The sequence below is a fragment of the Homarus americanus genome, unplaced genomic scaffold, assembly GCF_018991925.1.
Source record: "Homarus americanus isolate GMGI-L3 unplaced genomic scaffold, GMGI_Hamer_2.0 scaffold59333, whole genome shotgun sequence".
Lineage (NCBI taxonomy): Eukaryota > Metazoa > Arthropoda > Malacostraca > Decapoda > Nephropidae > Homarus > Homarus americanus.
Genome location: NW_024726671.1, coordinates 637 through 26,526, shown reverse-complemented (window position 1 = coordinate 26,526; position 25,890 = coordinate 637). Strand labels below are relative to the sequence as shown.

The following is a 25,890-nucleotide window of genomic DNA, read 5'->3' as shown; positions in this document are numbered from 1 at the left end:
CCCCCTCACACACACAGTTTTAACACACTGTACACGAGTTGTTGATGTTATAATGTTATTACTACGCTTCAACAACTAGGGGTTTTAAGTGCGTAACAAGGTTAGTAGTCATTCACTAGTCCATTATGACCACTGTATTCATCCTTCCTATTGAACAAGAAAAAAAAATTCTTGGTCATTATACAGTATATTAAACAATTCATTATGTTAATCTTCCTCACTTCTTTTCTCTCATCATTGTCTTCCTTCCCCTCAAAATGAATATTATTACCTTTCTGTGGTGTTAAAGACAAATATGAAGAAAACACGAACCTGAACGTTTTATGAGAGGGTTGAGTGCTCCAAAAAAAATATTCTAATCACAGGCGAGTAAGCTGTTCTTGACTAATGTACATATTTACAACACTGTCTTTCCTTTCCTCACATTATTAACCCCCCCCCTCCCCCCAAAGTATAATATTCATAATCTCTCGACCCTCAATGTGATATAAATCATTAAGGATCCACAAGTTACTCCCTGATTATTTTTTCCCATTTTCTACTAAACGTCGTTGTGAGCTGAGCACGGGTCGTCGCTACTTGGCAGGTGCGACCCTCATCTCCCTCGGCCAAGAAATAGGTGACTGGTCAAATTCTCCCCCTCCCCCCACAGCCATAAAAAGTCCTAACCTAACCAGTGGATATAGGGCACAGTTATAATGGAACTCTATCCCAGTGGGCCCCATGCTTAATGAATAAGTTGGACCTACAGGATTGGTAAGTCAGCTGTGTGTTGGAGGACGCCTGATACACCTCTTGTGTCACTTGGGGCATCATTACCTGTGTTTTATTAGAGTCATGTGTGTCAGGGAAAGTACCAGGGACCAGACCCACATGCTGGTATACTCACTAGTGACGGTGTGTGCAATATAACTGTTCTCTGTCTTTGTGTTTGCTTCATGACTTTATTGAAACACAAACAGTATTGAAATACAAACAAGATAAAATTAGTAAATATATTTAACTAGCACGTAATGCCAGAGAGAAACCTTTGATTAGTTTTATTTTTGTGTAATTGAAAAGCTAATGTTATGTTATCTTTTTTTTTTGAGAGATGTAAAACTGGCACGAGTTGTCAGCTGTGTTCGTTGTAGGCCAAAAAAAAATGTCACCTCTTGAGTCATCGTGCACACATTCCCTACGTCACTCTCCTCTCTCACCTCCCACCTTACCTCACTTCCTCTTGGCATTCAGTCTTGAAGTGGGCGAAAAAAATTAAGAGTGCATGTGTGGTGTAGAGGGAGGAGGAGGAGGAGTGGCGGCATGTATGGGTTTATCTTGGTATTTGTTGTTGAGGACAGAGAATAACCCACAGGAACACTCATCACACAACATCCTTCCTCATATCCCCGACTTGCATCAAAAGATTGACCCTGATGTAACTAAGGTGCCAGGGGATCTTAAACACAGGTTGTATGCGAGGCGTTATTTTGTCACAAGGTTATTTCCTATCATGTGTAAAAATTTTCCCGAACATGTGATGAAATTACGTGATGGTTTGTGGTAGTGGTAGAGGAAATGTCTACAGGATACCAAAAGGGCGGTGTTGTAGGGAGTGTGGGCGGCCAGCACCGTGGGCAAGGGTCGGCCCTCCACTCTGCTGCCCTCACCTTTAAGGCAGACCGACGCCGGGAGGGCAGACGCACGCGGCAACGGAAGGCCATGCTAACTAAGGCGGAAGGGAAAGACGAAGGTGGTGAAAGGAACATGGGACGGAGGCTGGCAGTAAAAGTAGGAGGAAGGAAGGAAGGATGAATGACAAAAAAGGAGGATGAGGATAAATTTTACGAGACATGACGATAAGATAAAGAAAATATGGTAAACAAAGCGATAATGGAGAGAAAAAATGAAAAACAGATACACTATTAACACCAGTGACTTGAATAAAGGTAAATACGACTGGTATTTACAAAATAAAATTTATATTATTAGATACGACAAATAAATATACAGGTAAAAATACAGTAATATGGAGAAATAAAGAGAAAAGGAAAAATAGAGAATAGGAAGAGGAAAAATCCGAGTGGTTGGAGGGAGGACATGCGGTCACACCTCGTTGACAGCCCCCCCACAACCCCCCCAAACTCCCCCCCCACAACTCCCCCACAACGGTTTCTTATGGACTGTTAAGGAAGTCGATGGGGAGTACTAATTGAACAGTGAAATATTTTGAAGAGGTTTACTTGTTAGTCTTACCTGACCCCTTCCCTTTAAATTTTCTGTGTATGTTCAGAGATTATTTAGTTAGTAAATATTTATTTTCTTTCTACTGCATTGTCACAAGGGCTTCCACAAATGTTAGTTCTGCGACATAGTCTTTGATCTTGTTACCTGGTTGACTTTTGTTGTACTCTTAAATTATGTGATGAAAGTATAGGGGTGCTTATAGTTCCTGGACAAGTGAGACATTTTATGTGTGTATTTCATCCTTGTCTTAATAGATTCATGATGTTTTAAGATAGTGGTCTACTGTTCTGAGTGTGGTAAGCTGGATGGTATCTTCTCCTTTCCGATAGTGGGTTTTGCCTGGATCTTTTCTGTCTTTTTATTTGAAATTAGTTAAAGTGTGAGGCAGCTTGTATTTTCTTCTCTCTAGAGTAGGTGGTGTTCTTGATTAGATGTTGAGATATAAATACTGGGTTGATTCTGAAAGACCTTTTTATGACTGAGCCAGTAGGTTGATGACTCAGACACCCTCCTCTCAGCTGGCAGTGAATGAGTGAACCATCCAAGACAGCTGGCCAATTTGTCTTGGTGAGTCACATGCCAGGTTGATGGCATAATTTGTTAGCCTTCACAGCCTCTATTGTGCCCCCACCCATGGTCTCTTTTAAGGCCCAGCTTGTGAGGGGAAGGTAAATTGATCATTACATTAGTACCCTTCACTCTTATGTTGGGTTTATTAACTCTGATGATGGTGGTTTGCACTTTACTCAATTTATCAAGCTAAAAACTTAGCTTGAAACTTAGTCTTAAAAATGGATTTCAGGATCAATCTTGCAGTCTAACCTGTATAATCTACATGTACTGTATGAGGCTCACACACCATTCCATCTTTTTTACTGCTCATGGCTACTCATCACTATGAAATTTGTTACAGATGAGAAAATGCCAGAGCCTCCGCCGCCTCCTGCACCACACCCTCATCGTGGTGGGTCGACAGGAAATTCCACTGTTGTAGAAAATGGAAGTTCGTCGTCCACTCCAAATCAAATGCCAGCTGTTTCCCCAAGCCATGTCCTTGGGCACCTGCACTCACCTCAGTATACTCCAGGTAGGCATTTTTGTGACCAGTTTTTCTTGCAGGATATTTAAGAGGCCATGGAAAACTTTTCTGTATTTGCTTTACAACATTAATTTTTGTTGTTGAAAATTGAATTATAAGATGAGTTTCTAAAGCATGGACTGTCAGAGGAAAATGGTCTTACAAGCTCAATATGAGGGACAATTTAAGTTGAAAAAACATTCCACACAAAAAGCTGTTACCAGTATATAATCCATCACCAAGTGTTGGTTGTGATATATTTATCTGGTAGAACAAGTACTATTTCAGATATGGTGACACAAAAATTTAATATTGAAATATAAAAGCCAGTGGTCACCAATCCTCAGATATGAGGATGGTACTTTGATTGATTGATTGATTTAGTAAAGACGACTGCCTCCAGTTAGACTGTTGGGAGCTGATCATATAATCACCCATCACTCCATCACAACTATTGTCCTTAAAACTGAGATTAGTGGCAACAGTTGCCTTCTAGAGGCAGGATATTTAAAACCCAGTCATAGCTTTTATTTATACTGTTTTATAAAGTCTGTTTACATACTTTTACAGCATTTTAGAGTTGGTATATTAGCAGGTGTGACCTTGCACTAGAGTTTGTGATGCTCACTCCCACAGACAAGTACTTCTGGCCACATTTTGCGTATTTTTGTGATATGAGGCTTAGGACTTGCTATGTTTGTGTAGCTGGATTGTGGTATCAGGAAAGTCATGTGTTGGTCACTGGCAAGTTGTAAATACAGTAGTACCCCGATTTACGCGGTCAATTGAACCCATGGGGTACCGCGGAAAGTGAAAACCGCGTAAAGTGAACAGCAGAACATATGGGATTAATTCCAATAGAGACTGGCCCGACCCCCAAACTCCAATTTTTCAGACACAATACCTACGTTGTAGTAAAAATTACATCTTAATTTTATGATGGTATGCACACACAATTAATAATTTAGAGAAATATCAATAATATTAGTTTTTTTAACACTTATATTAGTAGAAAAGATGGCTGGGCACACAGGGATGGGCGGTTGGTTCCGAGGCAGAGGGCAGATTATTGGCCCTCACCTGTATCACTTGTATCAATTGTATCACTATCCACCACATAGGCTTGCAGGGCCTCTTTGTCAAACCCCTCAAAGTCCATATAAGTCCATATCCTCACTATCACTATCACTGACTTAGGCCGGCTGTGGTGGGTGGCGGGTGAAGAACTCGGTAATGTTTTGATGACTGGGCGACCTTGTGCGCATCCTGCCCGTACCGCTTCCCGCGTATATGAGTAGATGCACCGCGGAAAGTGAAAGTTCGGTTCTGGCGAGGCACCGCGTAAATGAGAAATCGCGGAAAGTGAAACCGCGTAAAGCGGGGTAATACTGTATTAGGAAGAAGTAGAGCCTGAATATTGTATCCCCTGTTGCTGTACTGTAACCAAAGGATAGTATGTGCTTATTTATGATTTTCATTGTTAAATCATACTTACTGTAAATTGCGACGTATAAATCGACCAAGATTTTTAGTTAAAAATTCAGTTTTAGTTCTATACTCGCCGTATTTGTCGACCTCCCAAGGCCCAAACATAGGCGAAAGTGTGTAATAAGGCCATGCCACTTTCATTAAGACACTTACTGTAATACCTTTCAATATTTGATATATATCTTAAATCGTTCATACAAAAAGGGAAGTGGGCCACAGGATTTAAGTAGGACAGCAAGCAACCACTAGAAATCTTCAGTAAGTTATCTTCGTAAGAACTCTGATAAACACCAAGCCAAAATCAGCACCTCCAATAAAATATTAATTGTTTACACAGCATACCAGTATAGCACCTCGATGCAGTGGTCCCTCGGTTAACGAGCACAATTCATTCCAGAAGGTTGCTCATTCACTGAAAAATTTGTTAACCTAAACCATTGTTTCAATGGGTTTTTGGATAATTGGTTCCAGCTCACCAAAAATTACATACAAACTAAAAATAAATGCATTAAAGTACACTTATTTTGAGGTGTGCATGTAGAAGGCTCCTGGTTGATGATAATGGGAATTAGAATGGGGGTGGAAGAGAAGGGAGAAGAGAATGCATTGGGGTGGAAGAGAAGTCGCCCCATGCCGCCATTTCACCCATAAAATTTTAGTTCAATTGGTGTAATTCAAGATTATTTTCTTTAAATCAACACTGTACTGCATTATATATTGTCAATATGTGAAATATATTTCAGTTTGACCAATTATTTGACTGGAAACACAGAAAAAAAGCATTTATGTTGAAGAGTCTCAAACAAGATGTTTCTTCTTCTGAACCTGTAAACAAACTGACGCCAAGCTTGGTGTGTTGAGTGGATGTTTGGCGCGCAAATAACTAGCTTCCTGTACTTCAATTATGTTCAATAATTGTTAAAATGACTAAAAAATTTAATATATACTGTAAATTTTAAAATTATTGAATAGTACAGCCTTCTTGATATTTACTAAAATGGTAAGGAATTTAAGCCCTAAAACTGATTACTGTATTGCCTGACTAATACTACAGCTGGTGGGCAGCCAAATGCAGGCGAAAACATGTTGGGGGAAAAATTCGTAAGGAATTCGTTAACCGAGGGTTTGCTCGTTAACCGAAGTGAAGAATCTTATGGAAGGTAAATCGTTAACCGAGGGATCACTGTAATACCTCTATAAATGGTATGATAGTAGAACATTATGGTACACCTGGCTTACGATCAGCCATTTGCATCAGCTGTTGTAAACAAACTGCCAGTGGCGCCACCAACACCAAGCAGCCAGCTGCGAAACTATGGGGTTCGTTACACTATCGGCAGCATGGCTTAGACTTAAACTGTCATCCGCTGCAGCACTGTTGTTTGAAGAGTTTGCAAACGCAATAACTTTCAGCTTGAAACTTGCGTCATATTTCATCCAATTGGGGATAAGATATTTTTAACTGTTGTCAGGTTGGTGTGAGGGTAATGAGTGGATGCCAGCAAGAGCATAAAGCCAGGATGGTTTAGTAAATTGCCATGTAGGCTTGTTCAGTGTATGGGGGGGTTAACATCTGTGCTTCAACCTCTTAATGTAAGCTTAAATAAGCCATTTAAGGACAATATTCATTCTGAGTGGAATAAATGGATGGTTGAGGGAGAAAAGTCATTCACAAAGGGGGGTAATATGCGTGCTCCACCACTGGATGTGTTGTGCAAATTTGTAATAAAGTCTTGGGAAGCTGTTCGTGTAGAAACTGTCGTAAAATTGTTAAAAAATGTGGGATTTCAAATGCAATGGATGGGGAGGAAGATGATTTGTTGTGGCAAGACAGTGACGAGGAGGAGGATGACAGCAAAAATAATTAAGACCAAGTCGGAAGTTCCAGTGATTCTGACCCATATGCAGACCTCTTTATGTTAGACGATGAACAGCCAGCAGACTTTGAAGGATTTTAAAATGTGATCATACATGATTTTATTGTCAATAAAATATAACTTTGAAGTAAAATTAATCTTGAAGTTAAAGTTTTAACTTTTTGTCTTAGAGTTAAGGTTTCAATTACGGAGTTATTGTGTGTGTATTCAATAAACTGCCATTATGTATCATTAAACTGTCATTACCCCTGTAGTGTATGTGAACTCACAATCTATAGCGCTATTATAAAATTGCGCAGATGGCACCCATATCGTAGTACCAGGTAGTTGTCTGGCTGGCTGCCTGGTGTTTAGTGGCATTCTGATCGATTGTTTACTGTCCATCAGCTGTTAAAAATGGCATTTGGTGTTGTGTTTGTTTAATTATACTGGAATTTATTATTTTATTATAATCTCTTTGTTAAATAAGTTTACCAAACATGAATTTCTGTTGGAAATATTAGCGGCAGGCCACGGGAGTTACGCTAAGTGATGCAGTGTTAGTCAGGCTGTTCCACTTGTTTACCGCTATGTGGTACAGCTTCACATTTTATACTCGGTGTATAAGTCGACCCCTGGCTTTGGAGAGATTTTTTCAAGCTTAAAATGTCGACTTATTCACCGCAATTTACAGTAAGCTCTTCAGTTGCTCTACAAGCAGGTGTTTGGATAGGCTGCATTGGTCAGTGAGTCTTATTATAGTAGGAGTGATCTGTCACTTGTGATGTGTATACTGACTAGGTAGAACATCCCTGTCTCTTAGCCTTACCTCAGAAGGACAACCATTTCAGCAAGTCTTTCTTTTCTCCTTTGGTTATGAGGAGTCTCTCTGTGTTGAGTGAAATACCTTAGCCAAATAGTTAAAGCTGTTTCTAGAAGTGAAGGAATTAATGGGGGTAGTTTATTAACTCCTTGTGTTCGAGGGGTCTCTTTGTGCTGAATAAAATCAGCCGGTCATCGCCAAATAAAATTGTGAAAGCAACAACCAGTAGTGAAGGGGTGAAGAGTGATACTACCCACCAAGACATCCGAGGGCCAGTCTGTACTGTTTTATACCCCACAATGGCACAGCCTTTAATGAGCCACCTGGTTATGGGTTTGGCTAGAAAAAAAGGTCATATGATCAAATCTTAATTTTTCCAATAAGTTGTGCTGGTATATTTTTTTATTTATGCTTTTTTACTCCAGTTTTGTTGCCCAGTGTAATATTTTTATTTATTTATAATGATAGTGGAGGGAAAACTGTAAATTCTTGATGCAGTTTTAAGAAGTTTTACCTTGTCACAGGATTTGGATCTGCAACTGTCAGGTTTCTGCCCACCACCAGGAGTGAGTAAATAATGTGACTAGATGTCATAGCATAACCCTTATAGTTCAAGTGTATTGTAATTCACTGTACAATGTCTTATCCAACCATAAACATTTGATATGCTCTTATAAACTTCCTCTGAGTATCTATCTAGTTTCACAATTTATTATTTTGATCTTTTTATAAACACTTTATATGTATCTCTCACACTTCACAATACAATACAGTACTGTACTGTACTGTACTGTACTGTACTGTACTGTACTGTACTGTAAAAGATATGTTTATCATCTGTAATATATTTTGTGTACAGCACATTTAGGCACAGGTTTGTAGGAGCAGTTTTATACTTCCTTTAGCATCTTATGTAATCAACATACAGTATATGCCATAGAAACAGTTCAGTATTTTTTTAGTATTCTTTCAGATGTTCAGTACACTGTACAGTGATTTCACTGAATGGTTTGACTCCTGTGTAGGCAAAAAGAGTAGTTAGACCACTGCATTAGATACAGGTCACCAGCCTGCATACATTGTGTACACAGTGATAAGGAATTATGAATGATCTTAATGAATCACAGGTGGACACACATCCATAGTTAGCATGCCATTGTCTACTTTCTACACAGTGTAATATATAGTACAATACTGTACATTCTTCAGGGTTATCATAAATGTTTAGTAAGAATGGCCCAATACGGTTTGAAGAGTGAGGATCAGGGGGTCTGTAGCTCATAATGTTTATTAGAAAACATATGGGCCACACTGCAGTACAGTACATGAAGTTTCTGCCTGTATGTTTGGAGACAAAGTAAGGTTGTGTTGAACTAGTCTAGATTTCAGGTGAATGAGTCACCCTGACTAGTAATTGGCTTAAAATGAAAACCCTGATCCATATTTTGTAAGGCACCTATATAAACCGTACTGGATTATACTACATATTGGTAAAAGAACTGAATATTGTACAGTAATACTTAACGACTAACTTCAGTCTTGTGGTTTGATCATGTTACCACATTCATAAGTTTTTTTGTTGGGCAGCTGAGACTGTAGGAAAATGAAGATCAAAGATTGGGAAAGAGGGTTTAGTGAGGGTAACTGTTTGTGAGAAAGTTGTAGACATTAAGTGCTCCTTGTGTGTTGTGTGTACAGGTTACATCTCAAAGGTATGATATACATTATAACAAGAATTATAATACACTGTTGGTACAGTACTATGCATAGTAATGGAACTTTCTTTAATTCCACATATGTTATAATTTACATGTACTGTACTGCATTTTTTTTCTTCTCTAGTTTCAGGACCAAGTACTGGTCCTCACCTCTTAAGTGCCATGGGATCACTCACCAGTCCTGTGCAACACAAGGTGACACCACACATGGTCCCAGGTCACCCGGCTGCACACGACATCCACCACAACCCAGGTATGGAGAGAACATTTACCTGTTATCATAAGAAGGTTTGAATATAACCAAGCACTTTAGTAAGAACTTTTTTGGTGTATTTTATGTTGCCAACTACTGTATTACTTACTCTGTTACAGCTGGGGTGTATGAAAAATATTATCTAATATACTATAGGAATAGCCGTGTATGTGTGTGTGTCTGTTCTGGGCAGCCGAAACGGCACAATCGTTTTTCATCAAACTTGGTGGAAAAATCGCAAAAAATTCATAGAGTGGAACAAACCTGGTCCCATGTCGATGGTTTCTTTAGGAAGGCATTAATGAACCATTTTGTTGCTGTACGCTGTCAGCCGGAGGGCGGTTGCTCGCTAGCCAAGCACGAGCGTTCAAACTTTCACCGGGCACAAAGGGCCCACGATCACTTGTTCTTTATATTTAGCTTTATTTAATGCAATTTCTGACTCAAGGCATCATAGCCCTGACTTGTACAGGAGATTTCTGTAGTCTGTTATCTTGAGCCATGCAGCGGGTGCAGTAAGGAGAACTTTGAACTTGTGAAAGCCATTTCTTAACTCGGTAGAAGGAAAAGCTAAGACTTCAATTAAGTCTTCAGGAAGAGAAATGAGTGATTGGTGAGAGAAGTTTGATAATAGTGATGCAATAAAGATTGATCAGGCTAGGTTGGGTTAGGTTAGGTTAGGTTAGATATTTTAGGTAAGGTAAGGTTAGATATACAGTTAACCCTCACTTTACGCGGTTAATGTAACCCGGAGGGTCCCGCGTAAAGTGAGAAACACGTAAAGTGAATAACATAACATATGGGATTAATTGAAATGGAGTCCGGGCCGATCCCCAAACTCCACTTTTTGACGACACACAACTATGTTGTAGTAAAAATATTATCTTAACTTTATGATGGTATGCACACACAATTAATAATTAAGAGAAATATCAATAATATTAGGTTTTTTAACACTTACATTAGTAGAAAAAATGGCTGGGCACACGGGGATGGGCGGTTGGTTCCGAGGCAGAGGGCAGATTATTGGCCCTCACCTGTGTCACTTGTATCAATTGTATCACTATCCACCACAGAGGCCTGCAGGGCCTCTTTGTCAAACTCCCCAAAGTCCATATAAGTCCATATCCTCACCATAATTATCACTATCACTGACTTGGGCCGGCTGTGGTGGGTGGCGGGTGAAGAACTGGTAATGTTTTGATGACTGGGCGACCTTGTGCGCACCATGTTCGCGCAGCTTACACAACATGGCGGATGGCGGGAGGTTTGGATCCAAAAATGGCGCGGCTCGCCAGCCGCTCTCCGCGTAAAGGGGTACACGCACCGCGGAATGTGAGCATCCTGGGTTCCGGCAGGGCACGCGTAAACGTGGAAACGCGGAATGTGGGACCGCGTAAAGTGAGGGTTAACTGTAATTGGGTTAAGTTAGATCAGGTTAATTTGGATAAGTCTCTTGGGGTGGTATAAAAAGTATTCAAGAGAAATCACAAGTAAGGATAAATAAAGTGATTGTAATTGTTAATTTGTTAGAATAGTGTACCAAAAGACTGTACCTTTCTGGATATATAAAATTGTTAGGAGTGTATGAAAGAAAAAATTGGAATTGGTCTGCTGATGCAAATATAGGATCTAAGAACCTGGATACAGCCATGACAATTACTTCCTCAGTAGGTTACCAGGAGGCACTGATACCTGTCTTTTGGTTTGTGAGGTGGTCAAATAGAGCCCAGGTCACCCAGTTTAGGAAATAAGTACAGTACCCATCACCTGAAACAGTTCTCCCATTAAGGGTTTATAAAAAGTGAGAAAAAATATTACTACTGTACATAGATTACAATTGAGTATGTTAAATAAAAATTGCATGATGTAAACTGGAAGAATATTCATACCAGCACCACATGAAATTAGTTGCCATACATCTCTTGTACTTATTACAACAGTCTATTAGTCAGTCCTATAGCTAAACCTACAGTTGCCAAGAATGAAAGAAATTACACTTAATTTTTGTTTATACCACTACTGTTCTCTTGAATTATTATCAGTACTTGCTGTGATTGCTGTAAGTCTAAGGGTATTTTATTCGCCAATCACTGTTATTAAATGTATCGGTGACATTCACATCATTAGTGTTACCAGCTCTCAACCTAACCTAACTACCTAATGATTGTTATGAAATCATGATATGTGGCTTATGGTGCTGGAAGGTGAGCTGTCTCTGGCAGGGAGAGTACAAGCACCTCTGGTAGTTTCTTGGGTGGGCATGAGTTTTGTCACTGGACGATTCATCACCGGTCTGTGTTATATTTATGAAATTTTAGGTAGTATTGTCATTATTTTGGAGGTGATGAAGCCATGGTTATGTTAGATTTGGTTAGGTTAGGTCTTTACTGAACGGGTGACTAATTGTCTGGTGACGGAATGTCGTAGAACCAGTTTCTTGATTATAATATGAATGTGAATTAAGGGCAATTTGACGGAGTGAGATTTGGGTATCAAAAAAGTACAATATAATCGATAGATAAAAGAGTAGATAAAGATCAATGGATTGTTTTATTCTATGATGGTATGGAAAGGTGGAAAAAGGATTAATGCTGAGAAGAAGAAAAAATTATACAGTACGTATATGTCTTTATGTTTGAGATGAAAGGGGGAGAAAATGAGGGAAAGACAGGCACGTGTGTGTGTGTGTGTGTGTGTGTCTGTCTGTCTGTCTGTTGTGTTCATGGCCCAGGCTCAGTATCTCTGTTATATTTGGTGATTCACAAACTGCTAAAATGATAGTGTATTATGTGTGATGTCAGTGTGATTTTGCCCTTTATATACTGTGATTGTAGGGATTATATTGTGATTTTTGGAATTTTACTGTGATTGTAGGAATTATACTGTGATTGGAGGGATTATACTGATATTGTGGGGATTATACTGTGATTGTATGGATTATACTGTGATTGTAGGGATTATACTGTGATTTTAGGAATTATACTGATATTGTAGGAATTAAATTCTATTAAGAAAATAAATTGGAAAAGGTGTAATATTTATGAAGAAAAAAAATTGACTACTGTATTAAAATGATGGAGGAAATGTGTTGTTGGATATATGATGAGGTGGCACTGATGATGGTCATGATTATTTCTCTGTAATGAAAAGAAGTAAAAGAAAATAATGAGCATAGAAAGCGACCAAATGTTAGGTTGTGTGGAGTGACTGACGACATCATTAGAGCTGGGATGTTTTAGAGGTTTTTAAACTGAGTGTGGTTATGCTGTATGCTGGAAACCTTCTTTTGTGGCTTGATGTTCATGGAACTACAAAGTGTTAAATTTTCTAGTACTTTTTTTCAATATAATTTCCACATTTCTTTTATTATTTTGATAATCTTTGAGACATATTCAAGGTATAAGATTTCAGGTATGATTTTTTTTGTATCAAATATTGTTTCAGAGGTTAATGTAAAACTTTCTTTTATCACCAATGCTCAGGTGGCGGAGTTGGTCAAAGTCGAGAAAGTGTTGAAGCAGCCATAGCAGATATCAAACAAGCAATTAGGAGAACTAAAAATTTGCCTGTTAAATCTCATCCCCAAGACAGGTCACCAATTAACGACAAGGCCCCCGTGTGGATACCACGGTAAGTACTACTTCTCACTTGTTCCAGTAGAGTTGGAAGACAGGAATTGTGTTGGTTAGAATGTGATATCGTAGAATTCCAAAACTATATAATTTTTTGTTTGAAAAGTCGTCCAGATGTGTTAGTTTGTAAATTCTTAACACATGAATACAACAACATATTGGTCGACTGTCAGTGTCTTACGCTAGGGCACTAGACCACATATGGCTTGAACATCATACTTCATTATAACATTTTATGGATCATCTGATGTAAGAGCAACAAGAAGCAAGCATTTAGTGCAAACTCAAGAAAATAAGAAGGAACAAACAATGAACAGAATCATTGTTATCTAAACAGGATTTGGCCAAAACAAGACTTTCCCTATTATGTGAGAGTGTCAGAAGGGCATAAGGTATGGGGGCGTGGTCCTACCAATATTACACTCATTAGAACTTACCCTGAAAACATCAAGTAGTTGTTTGATGATGTTGTGCAAAGCTTAGGCTAATATATGGACTTTGTAGTATTATGTGGAACTAAAATTACAAATGTGACTGTCAGAATGTATAATTACTGTATGCTGTTCTTGTGGTAATAATAGTATAGTGAACAAAACAGCCATGTAAATGTGGGGGCTAGCTGCCACCATTTGTAAGAGCGGGGGCTGCTATTACTTACTGCTGAGCCACCGAGGCCACCAATTGTTAGAGCGCGCACCACAAGCTGCCACCCTGTAAGGGCTTGGCACTCTTACAACAACTTAAGTAATACTCTGACCTGGTAGCGTGACCTGAGAGGAAGGCCCATGGGTCCATGTAATTATAGTATCGAGTATTAGGGAAAGAACAACGGTGAATACTATAGGTGAATCATAGACCCACATACAAATACACTGTTTATTAAACACAAAAATGGTTACAGAAAAGACGTTGTATGCACCCAAAATAAGAACTCCTGGTACCATGCCCTCAGGCTCAATTTACTTGCACCACTACTGGGTGTGCACACACCAAAACACACATAAACTCTCACAGCATCTTAGTACCAATAAAACCAGTGGCACCTGCCAGTACAACACTCAATACCCTAGGGGCAATACTCCAGCCGCCGCCATGGGAGTCTCATCACCAAGTGACACCTTCCAACAAACTCCGATAATTCCGGTGGACTAACACCACCACACAAATAGCCCTACTGAGCTATGTACTGTACTCATCCACCAATGATGGGGCTGGCAGTTGTTTGTGGGCTTGACGATCCGGGTTCACCATGGGGGCATGGCGTCAGGGGAATACTGGCCCGCTATGGGGCCCATAGGTGGTAGGAGCTTCTGACGGTCGGGGTTCACGGGGACACCCGACTCCACTGGACCTCAGACATCTCCCCAGACTAGTGGATGCGTCTTCCACGCTACAGACACGGCCTAGGCTGCGTTAGGGACCTGTGGGAGGGAAGCATGGCGGCTCACTGACGGTTTATAACGAACCTCAATGTTTCAAAGGGACATACATTAAGGACATAGAATACTTCACTCAAAGCACATTAACTACGTTACTTTAACACTTGCACAATCAAACTATTAATTAGGTCAAATCACTTAAAAATGGCGAATTACAACACAGAGAAGGTAGAATGACCTACCTGTGGGTGGAGGAGCGTGGCGCTTACTGGTTTGAAAATGAACCGCCGCCCACGCTAAAGTCACGGATTCCACCTACTCGACCATTTCACTGAATTATTTTACTGTAACACTCTGACGTTTGAAACTGAGATTACGAACTCAGTTTCATTCCCTACTATTATCTTCACAAACAATGCTCTGACTGAGCATTAAATTGATTACAAAAGGTTGGATGGCAACAGGTCCCAACACGCAACGCCTTGCTACAACACCCGAGGAGCAGATTCAAAAAGGTTCCCTTCAGAATATCTACTAATTTCTCAGTTAACCTCCCTATCACAATTTCACTATGATTATCAGAGTCTCTGATATTCATAGGTGAAAAAAAAGGTTTACAGGTCTCGGTAGATGCAAAAGAGTTTACAACTCTGTCAACAAACATACGACATCTTGATGACGTCATCAAAGAAACAGAGAGAACGGAGGACATTTCCACTGGGAGACTCAGAAGGTTTTGTGGACGTGTAAGCGTAATATGGATCATTAGTTTAACAGGGTAGCCGTCATTACGATCATGACAGCCATATCTGAAAAACTTGCAGGTGAATTTCTTAGAAATGTCTCTGGGATGAATGCCATTGATAGCTAAGTGTGAAGCATGGAAATACTGAACTGAAGTTTTAATTTTTTTATTTACTTTTATACATTATTTGGGTGTTTCTTGCTGACTTAGAGAGTTGCTGGCTTATTATTTTATTAAGTGAAAATTGAATTTTTTTCCCAAGAGGAATCATTAGTTATGTTGATGAACTAAGCAATGGAAAGATTCATAAGGGTATTTTATATATAAGGGTGACAATTGGTGAAATGAAGCAATTAAGGTAACTTTGTTGTTGCTGTAAGCAAACAGTATTAACAGGAAAGCAGGGATGGTAAAACAACAACAAATACCAGATATTATAATAGAGGAAGATTTCTGAGTGGACAAAGGGACCATAGATGCAGTGGAGAACAAGTAGCAAATTAGATGGGTCAGGGAGGGAGAGTTGGTGTACTGTGTTATAATGGAATTTGAAGGTCAGCTACACATGTGTCTATGTAGTATCTTCATGATCTTGTTTGTCTTCTCGGGGACGGATCCAGGATTCTTGGGGGGGGGGGGGTGTGTCCCGGGTCGATTGTCCAGGTGGTTAAGGTAACATGGCTTAATGTAGAGAAGTTTGGGAAACTCTTAAAAAAAAAATTCTTTAAAATATATTAAAGTAATATTTGCATACAATCGTTATTATTTTATTAATAAAAAACTATATTAGATTGTGAGAAAAATCGCATGTACTACAGGAATGCCATGACAGCAGAAGTAAAGCAAGGTTTATTTCTTACAATCGTACTTGTAATTCAGTTTAAACCCTGTGTTGTACAGTACAGTATATTTACATGTTTACAATTAATGTTAACTCCCCTTTATACCATATGTGAGACTATTTCTGGTTAGAATGATGGCTAAGAAATACTGGTAAAACATTATTGACACACAGAACGTATCTCTTAGTTTCTTCTGAATAAACCGTCTTGCAACTTTGATGTTATAATGGCTGCTGACTATCTTGGTCCATGTGTCCTGGGCAGAATTTCGGATAAAGGGTTGTCAACCTGTAATACAGTAGTGATAGTGACAGTGAGGATATGGACTTTGAGGGGTTTGTCTGGGAGGCCCTGCAAACCTCTGCGAGTAGTGAAAGTGATTCACCGGACGGGAACTAATCTGCCCTCTGCCTCGGAACCAGCCGCCATCCACGTGTGCCGACCCATCTTTTCTACTAACATAAGTGTTACAAAACCTAATATTATTGATATTTCTCTTAAATATAAATTGTGTGTGCATACCATCGTAAAATTTAGATGTTATTTTTTACTACAAGGTAGGTATTGGGGGTCGGCCCAGTCTCTATTTCAATTAATCCCACATGTTCTGTTATTTCGTTTATGCGTTTCTCGTTTTACGCGGGCCTCCGCAGGTTCAATTGACAGCGTAAATGCAGACTATACTGTAACTTACTCACTTTTTCTCTCAAATTTTATTCTTTGTTTTGGTTGTTGTAATCTTTATATTCAAATTTTCTTCCTAAACACTTTCAACATTACCAGAGGAGGAGATAAAATGTGTGTGTGTGTGTGTGTGTGTGTGTGTGTGTGTGTGTGTGTGTGTGTTTTTTTTTTTTTTTTTATCTACCCCTCACTGTCTGTTCCTCGTGATGGATAAAGTGCTGTATCGATAGCCGTTAAGTAAAAATTATCCTTAATAAAATAAAATGAGTGTGTGTTATGTTGTGTTGTGTTGTTATAAATATGTGAAAATAAAACCTGACAGTTTGTACAAGACCCGCTGAAAGTTGTTGATGTTATAAGACTGTGGGGGGGGGGGGGGGGTTCCTTTCTTGTAGGGTGATTTCTGGGTTATTGTATTCACTCATACCAAGCGTTGATCTTGCTTTTTAATGAGCTTTACTAAATATTGAATATCCATATTAAATTTTTTTCGATCTCGTTGAAGAGATTTCAAGCAGTGTTTTGATGGAGTTTTATCGGGGATGAGAAGCCAATCTTGGTTGTCTTTTGTTTCCACATACATTTTAGTGGAGAATTTTGTCCAATACTCATAAAACTTATTGACATTTTTTAATGTGGTGCTGCTTCCTCCGAAGCTTGGTGGTGGCAGGTTATCGGTGTTTTCTTTGCTTTTCATCTCCCACTTAGAAATCTCTTGGAAGAGTTTTCGGAAAACTGTATGAAACCCGGTGTCGGAGTCTGGGGGGCCGGAGTAAGACTTACTTGAACAGTGAACCCATAAGTTCACAGTTCCCTGGGATTCGCATTGGGAAGTGGGCGTTTCTTTTTATATCTTCTCCAATTTCTGGGATTTCTTCTTCTCCTGTTTCTGGGATTTCTTCTTCCCCCAGTTGTGGGATTTCTTCTTCCCCCAGTTCTGGGGTTTCTTCGTCTCCCAGTTCTGGGGTTTCTTCGTCTCCCAGTTCTGGGGTTTCTTCGTCTCCCAGTTCTGGGGTTTCTTCTTCTCCCTGTTCTGGGATTTCTTCTTTTCCCAGTTCTGGGATTTCTTCTCCTCCCAGTTCTGGGATTTCTTCTCCTCGTTCTTCTGAGAGTACTTCTCCTCGTTCTTCTGAGAGTACTTCTCCTAGCTCTTCTGAGAGTAGTACTTCTCCTCGCACGTCTGAGAACTATTTTGGCCACACTGAACTTCGTTCAGAGCGACATACGCAGCCTGTATCCTTTGGAATGTCTTGGTGGCTTCACGGTCGTCAGGGTTCTTGTCTGGATGGCATCGCCGTGCCAGATGAAGGTAGGCCTGCCGGATCTCCGTTGGGGTAGCGTTGCTGGTAACATCTAATACTTGCCGATGGGAAGTCATTTTGAAACAATATTGTCAAGTTGCAGTACTGCGAATAGGAGGTCAATTTGAAAAACGGCTTCCAAATTCAAAGACAACTTGGAATATTTAGCATCGCTCTGTAGTGAATATAGTTTTAAATGTGTAGTTTTAAGTGTATAGTGAAGACAGCTTAAAGTGTATAGTAAGGATAGTTTTAAGTGTATAGTGAAGACAGTTTAAAGTGAGTAGTAAGGATAGTTTTAAGTGTATAGTGAAGACAGTTTAAAGTGTATAGTGAAGACAGCTTAAAGTGAGTAGTGAGGATAGTTTTAAGTATGTAGTAAGGATAGTTTTAAGTGAGTAGTGAGGATAGTTTTAAGTGTATAGTGAAGACAGCTTAAAGTGAGTAGTGAGGATAGTTTTAAGTGTATAGTGAAGACAGTTTAAAGTGTATAGTGAAGACAGCTTAAAGTGAGTAGTGAGGATAGTTTTAAGTGTATAGTGAAGACAGTTTTAAGTGTATAGTGAAGACAGCTTAAAGTGTGTAGTGAGGATAGTTTTAAATATGTAGTGAGGATAGTTTTAAGTATGTAGTGAGGATAGTTTTGAGTGTGTAGTGAGGATAGTTTTAAATATGTAGTGAGGATAGTTTTAAATGTGTAGTGAGGATAGTTTTAAGTGTATAGTGAAGACAGCTTAAAGTGAGTAGTGAGGATAGTTTTAAGTATGTAGTGAGGATAGTTTTAAATGTGTAGTGAAGACAGCTTAAAGTGTGTAGTGAGGATAGTTTTAAATATGTAGTGAGGATAGTTTTAAATATGTAGTGAGGATAGTCTTGAGTGTGTAGTGAGGATAGTTTTAAATATGTAGTGAGGATAGTTTTAAATGTGTAGTGAGGATAGTTTTGAGTGTGTAGTGAGGATAGTTTTAAATATGTAGTGAGGATAGTTTTGAGTGTGTAGTGAGGATAGTTTTAAATATGTAGTGAGGATAGTTTTAAATATGTAGTGAGGATAGTTTTAAATATGTAGTGAGGATAGTTTTAGGTGTGTAGTGAGGATAGTGTTAAGTGTGTAGTGAGGATAGTTTTAAATATGTAGTGAGGATAGTTTTAAATATGTAGTGAGGATAGTTTTGAGTGTGTAGTGAGGATAGTTTTGAGTGTGTAATGAGGATAGTTTTAAATATGTAGTGAGGATAGTTTTGAGTGTGTAGTGAGGATAGTTTTGAGTGTGTAGTGAGGATAGTTTTAAATATGTAGTGAGGATAGTTTTAAATGTGTAGTGAGGATAGTTTTAAATGTGTAGTGAGGATAGTTTTAGGTGTGTAGTGAGGATACTGTTAAGTGTGTAGTGAGGATAGTTTTAAATGTGTAGTGAGGATAGTTTTAGGTGTGTAGTGAGGATAGTGTTAAGTGTGTAGTGAGGATAGTTATAAGTAGCCTATGTAGTAAGGATAGTTTTCAGTAGTAAAGGGTCGTTCATTACACTACACCGTCGCTCGGGCAGTAGTACATGTGATAAAAGTGGGAGTTCTTCAGGTTTGTGTACTGTCACCACCACTGTTGATTATACGAGTACAGGTGTTTACAGGTATGGCAGAGAGAGGGAGGAGAACTCGGATGAGAGAGACAGACAGATAGAGAAAACTGAAATACAGACAGACAGACAGACCATCAAGTGAGGTAGACTGTGATGGAGGTACACTCGGAATCATAATCTCTAGCCCACCTGGGTCGGTGCTGGAAGTTAGTACAGTGTCCTTTCTGGACGGGGGCCCCCACTAACTGTCACGAGGCAACACACGCACGAACACACGCAGTCATAGTACGGCTGTATAGATGACATTATGTATAAATATTGTATATGGCATTTTATACTCTGCATTATCTTCATTATATATGAACACGAAGACAAATTACTATAGGTTGTAGTTACGAAAGTATGAATGGAAATAAACACTTCCAAACCACCCAGTGAGCCCACACAACGTTTACAGCGCTTGTGTGTGTGTGCCAGACCACGATGCTTCCACCACACCCCATCATTCACGTAACTATATGAAAAATCGTGTTTAATTTAACTATATATTTCAAAAACCTTAGATTACATGTGGATCAGTCACTCCTCATTTGACACACTTATAGTGTAATGCTTTGACCATCCCACCTGTGCACATGGAGGCCCACGGTAACTCTCACGGGGCAACATACACACGAACACACAAGTTATGATATGAACCCTTCCAGGCTTCACTATCATTATCATGTTATGTTCATCGTGCTCTGTATCTTGGTAACTAGTCATAGTATCAATACATGACAGTGTTATTAGTATAATAGTGTAACTTTTTACCTACAGTTATTGTTGTAAATCATGGACAGGAAGGATACATAAATTGTAATATCAAGTGTATGGTTCGCTCAAAGCCACCCCAAGTCAGACGCGTCACACAAAGTTGCACTGTGTGTGTGTGTGTGTGTGTGTGTGTGTGTGTGTGTGTGTGTGTGTGTGTGTGTGTGTGTGTGTGCGTGTTCTGTAACATTAAGCTTCATCCTTAGTAGGTAAGATGTTTCATAAAGAGGTTTCTCCCATTCGTCATTGTGAGCATCGTCCCAGATCACATTGTTTCCATCAAACCATGGTTCATCCTTATTTCCCTTCTTCCGTGTAACTATATCCATATGGCTAAGTGCTTGCTTTTCAGAGAGAGAGAGAGAGAGAGAGAGAGAGAGAGAGAGAGAGAGAGAGAGAGAGAGTGAGAGTGTGTGTGTGTGTGTGTGTGTGTGTGTGTTCATCTAACACTGAATATCAGAAGAGTTTAACCTGATGTGACATATATAGTTGTACTCTACCTCAACATAAACTAAGATTAGTTTAGTCGTCTGTAAACCTTGTCATTATTGTCCAGTCATGACCTTTGTTGTGTACATGAGAAGCCTCGGAGGACCCACATCGTTCGAAAACATATATATTCATTCATGCTCAAAGGTCGCGGATGCAGAACTACCAACCGTTCAGAAACAGGTTGAGTAATATTGCTCGGGAAGCCTCGAATCACATCGACCCCATGGGAACGATACATTTTGGGGGGCTGTACAGTACATCCCCGTTGGTGTCCTTATGTAACACCCACTGGCCCGTCCTGTCTCTGCGTGTTATGTAATTGTCACTTGTGTCTTGTGTTTATGTTCAGATTTTGCATACTGTATTTATCAATGAACCTTTTATTATTATTATTATTATTATTATTATTATTATTATTATTATTATTATTATTATTATTAATATTATTATTGTTATTGTTATTATTATGATTATGATTATTATTATTATTATTATTATTATTATTATTATTATTATTATTATTTTAAATAAGTTGTACCCCCAAAATATTGCCTTGTCCTCTCCTGATACACACGAGTAACACACCCACAAAAGACAGAGGTGAATTAACCATACAAGAAAAAACACCTTGGGTTCCTCGTTCTATTATTACGAGTAAAAAAAAATCACTTGAAAATGAGATAATAATATGATTTTCATTTGCCGCAAAATTCGTTATTAATTTTCTTTTCTTAAGAACTACACCAAGATATATTTTAAATCTAACGGTAAGTATCGCGTCTCCTCGAAATATATATGTGTGTGTGTGTATGAGTGTGTGTGTGTGTATGAGTGTGTGTGTGTGTGTGTGTTGATAAGTTTAAAGAACCATTTCGACTACCAGTTTCGAAACGATTTACTCAACTTGGTATAAATTATGTACAGTTGCAGATAAAATTCCCTGGACACTTGGCAGTAGCTGGCATAGGATCATTAGGTGAGGGAGACTGGAATTCTAACTTATTTTTTCATAATTTTTTTTTGTGTTAAAGAGTGTTTGTTTTTTTCATTTGGTGGTAACGACATAATATGTGATGAAGAGCAGCGGTAATAGATATAAACCAGTCATATATAATGAACCACACGTAGATGCCAGATGTTGCCAAGTGTTCAGGGAATTTTGTCCACAACTGTACATGTACCTGTATGTGTCTGTCCGTACCTCCTGGAATCTAAATCGTCTTTTGAATACTCTCGTTTCACACTCCTCTGGTAGGAAGATATTAAGACTATGTTACGCCTTTCTTCCCAGTAAAGACTTCTATTACTGAAGGCATACACCGTCAAATTTCCATTTAAAGTATATAAAGTATGTTAAACTTGCCTATAAATCGTGGAAATTATCTACGATTAGAATCGTTACTTAATTTTCATGAGTACCTATGATCCTCAGTAGAAGGAATATCCTGCATTGATTATACAGGTTTAAGGTGATTATACAAGTTTTAAGATGATTATACACGTTTTAGGTGGGTGTACGTGTTTCATGTAATTACAGTATATATATTTAAGGTAATTAGACAAGTTCAAGATAATTTTACAGTTTTAAGATAAATATATACAGGTTAGGTCCTAATACAGTTACAGAGTAATCATACATATTTTGGGTAATTATACAGGTTTAACTAAATTGTTTTATGGAAATGCCACAAAGTTGCACACAGAGGCGTTAACTGGTGACCTGTCTTGTCCAGGGGAATCAAAACAAATTAAACTTGACTGAGGAGAGTTACCTTTCAATCTAAACGCTTTCCACGATGATTGAAGTGGTTTATGAGAAAGAGTTCCAGGAATCAGCATCAGCTAACCTCTGCATTACTGACATTGCAGAGATCATGGTATTTCATTGCGTTCACCTTTAATGTTTAGACATGTACCATTTGTAAATCCATTACATCTTTTAACAAATTAACTTAATCTGAGTTTGAAGGGGAAGATTTAAGTCCTATTTGTTACCACGAAGGTAAAGTCACCCACAAAAGTCCTGTCGCCTCGATTAAACCCGAAGCAGTAGACAATGATGCATTATATTATCCATAAAAGCTTCGGATTCACTAGTCTGAATCACGGGGTTCGTGGTTCATGAAGAGAGGGGACAGGACTTTTGTGGGTGACATTACATTGTATCCTTAACCACTAATGTGTTTTGTCAGTCAAGATGGTAAAATCGCCACTGTTTTGATTGTTTCGAAGGCTTACAGTTTGGACGAATTACATAGATATCGATGTTATGGGGTTTTCTTGACATTCATTACTAGGATGTCTCATTTAGGGTGACATCAGTGTCATTGCGGCTCATTGGTTCCTACGTCAGTGTGTCATCTGTGACATCATCGTTTACTGGTTCTCACATTAGGGTGCCATCAGTGTCATTGCGGTTCACTGGTTCTCTCACCAGGGTGCCAGGCAACGCGATTCACTGAATCCCTCAGCAGCGCTGTTCTCTTGAGTGAATAGTTCCCCAACACGACTTTGATTCTCAGAAACTTCCTACGGATGTCCTTTCTTATTTATTATGTCAGAATAATGGAAATCTGTCTTGATACACGGCAAATACCATGTATAAAGTTTGTTTACTATTGCGTGCACACGGGAAATGCAGTCACCGACATTTTCGCTTCATGCTCACACGCACACAAGCACGAGAGCACGCACACATCCATTATTTTTTTGCAAACAAACACACTTACAATTCTATGTATTCAGTAATTCAACTTGACTTTTGCCACCGCACTTACAATATGTGGAAGGGATTTCTCTATAACTCAGAGAGGTTTTTGTGTATGTGTATGGAGCGCCTTTGTTGTATTCTAGTGTACTGAATGTGTTTCAAACTGTTTTTCTGTATTTCTTTGTATTTTACTGTATATTGTTTTTGTTTGTGTTTTAGGATTGGTAATTTTAATGAGCCTTTTTATGATCATTAAAGGAAAAATGTAGATAATCTCTAAAGTGGATTCGTCTTAGTCACTTTAAGAGAATCAGAAATTGCTGGTATGTAAATTAATGAACTTTTCTTCCTCTTAGTCAAATATAAAAAAGAAACTTTCTGAACTTGATGAAATGCTCTAGGAATACACAAGGATTAATATGAAGGGGCGAGAACTGAGATGTGGAGGGAAGGAGACGGAGGGAGGGAGGGAGGGAGGGAAGTGTGGGCCGCTCCTGGCCGCCTTCGCAGGAAATGAGTGGGGGGAGAGATATGACTCCAAGACAAGCTCGATACAGACCTGCTGCCTTCTATTTACGATACAACTGTACTCCTGGCCTATCTGAACCTACTGTCAGACTATCATCTCTCTCTCTCTCTCTCTCTCTCTCTCTCTCTCTCTCTCTCTCCACTCTGGGCAACACACCAAAGAGAAAGGTAACAAGTGTCTTCAATGAGAGAGTTTATTCTAACTCTCCCCTAATGTCAGTCTCTCCTCGTCCCCCCCCTCCCTCCCTTCGTCGTGCACCCTCCTCACAGTAAGACAGGTATATGGTAACGTTCACCAGGTATTACATTATACGGAGTGAGCGTTGACCTTCACTAGTACAGGGATACATTGGGAGGTACTCCATGATAGAACTTGGTGCGGTAGTCATGTTTTGAACGCTGGAGAAAATTGGCGTTGAATGTTTTGTGTGGGTGTGTCCGTGTGTGTTCGGATATTTTATAAACTATACAACCTCTTATGGTCGCTGCATTGAATGACAGGACCCTTCTGGATACTGGCACAAATGAGCGTCCTGAAAGAAGAACCGCCCTTGTGGCAAAAGAGCTGGCTAGGTATAACATCGACATAGCAGCCATTAGTGAGCTCCGGCTCTCCGACGAGGGCCGACTCACAGAACTGGGGTCTGGCTATACCTTCTTCTGGAAGGGTTTGTAAGCCTGCTGCGGAGAGAAACCCCATTTATGGAGTTAACTTTGCCATCCGCCAACGCAGCCTACACAGGCTAATTGAAATGCCAGTTGGGATCAACGAGCGCCTTATGACGCTCAGAGTCCGTGTGAATTACTCATGTCATACCTTTTTCATCAATGCATACGCCTCAACACTGGATGCAGAGGATGACATCAAGGAGGCTTTTACGCCGACCTCGACAGAGTGCTAACCTCTATCCCCAGAGAAGATAAGGTTGTGCTCCTTGGTGACTTCAATGCCGGAGTTAGCAGACATGCTGACATTTCGCAGGGAACTATAGGGAGAAATGGACTAAGCAAGTGTAATCCCAACGACCTACTCCTTCTCAGCAAGTGTGCTGCACGCAACCTCCTTATCACCAATTCCTTGTTTGGGCAGGCCGACAAGTTCAAGGGTTTGTGGTAAAACCCACGATCCAAACACTAGCATCTCACTGGCTATATTATTGTCAGTGAAAGAGATCGCCGAGATGTCCTGATCACCCGTGTCATGCGTGGCTCAGACCACTGTGACAATGATCATCGACTCGTCAGAGCCAAGCTTTCACTTCATGTCGCCCTAAAACGGCGAAGGCAGCAAGCCTCCAGAAGAGGTCTTAACACTAAGCGTTTGGAGGATCCAGCGGTAGCACATGCTTTCAGAGAGCAGCTCGAACATGGGCTGATAAACAGCCGACAACAAACCCAAATCCCAGTGCTGAATGGGATATTCTCTACACTGTCATGACAAAAACCTGCAGGGAGACCCTCGGCCAGAACGAAAAAATACACCAGGAATGGTTTGATGAAAATGACCCGACAATCAATGTACTCGTCGATGATGAGCCTGCTGCTTTAACTGACTAGCAGACAAACTTCAGTCTCGGACCAAAGCTGATACCTTCCGCAAAAGAAAGCGGCGGCCCATCGGGAACTTTGCAATCTAACGAACGACTGGTTTAAAAATAAAGCATATAAATCACAAAAATTTGCAGATCAACACAAGATGCACGAATTTTTCAGTTCCACTAAAACATTCTGTGGGCCAAT

At 39.5% G+C, this 25,890-nt stretch overlaps 1 protein-coding gene across 1 annotated transcript; it reads left to right on the top strand.

The window, feature by feature from the left end:
• Nucleotides 1–3,139: 3,139 nt before the first annotated feature.
• LOC121865680 (proton channel OtopLc-like) lies at nucleotides 3,140–13,079 on the top strand (the record flags this gene model as incomplete). Its single annotated transcript, XM_042365206.1, is given in 4 exon segments — nucleotides 3,140–3,313; nucleotides 7,996–8,037; nucleotides 9,314–9,442; nucleotides 12,928–13,079. Coding segments are annotated over 4 exon segments (497 nt in total), but the record flags the coding sequence as incomplete, so codon positions are not given.
• Between the last annotated feature and the right edge of the window lie 12,811 nt (nucleotides 13,080–25,890).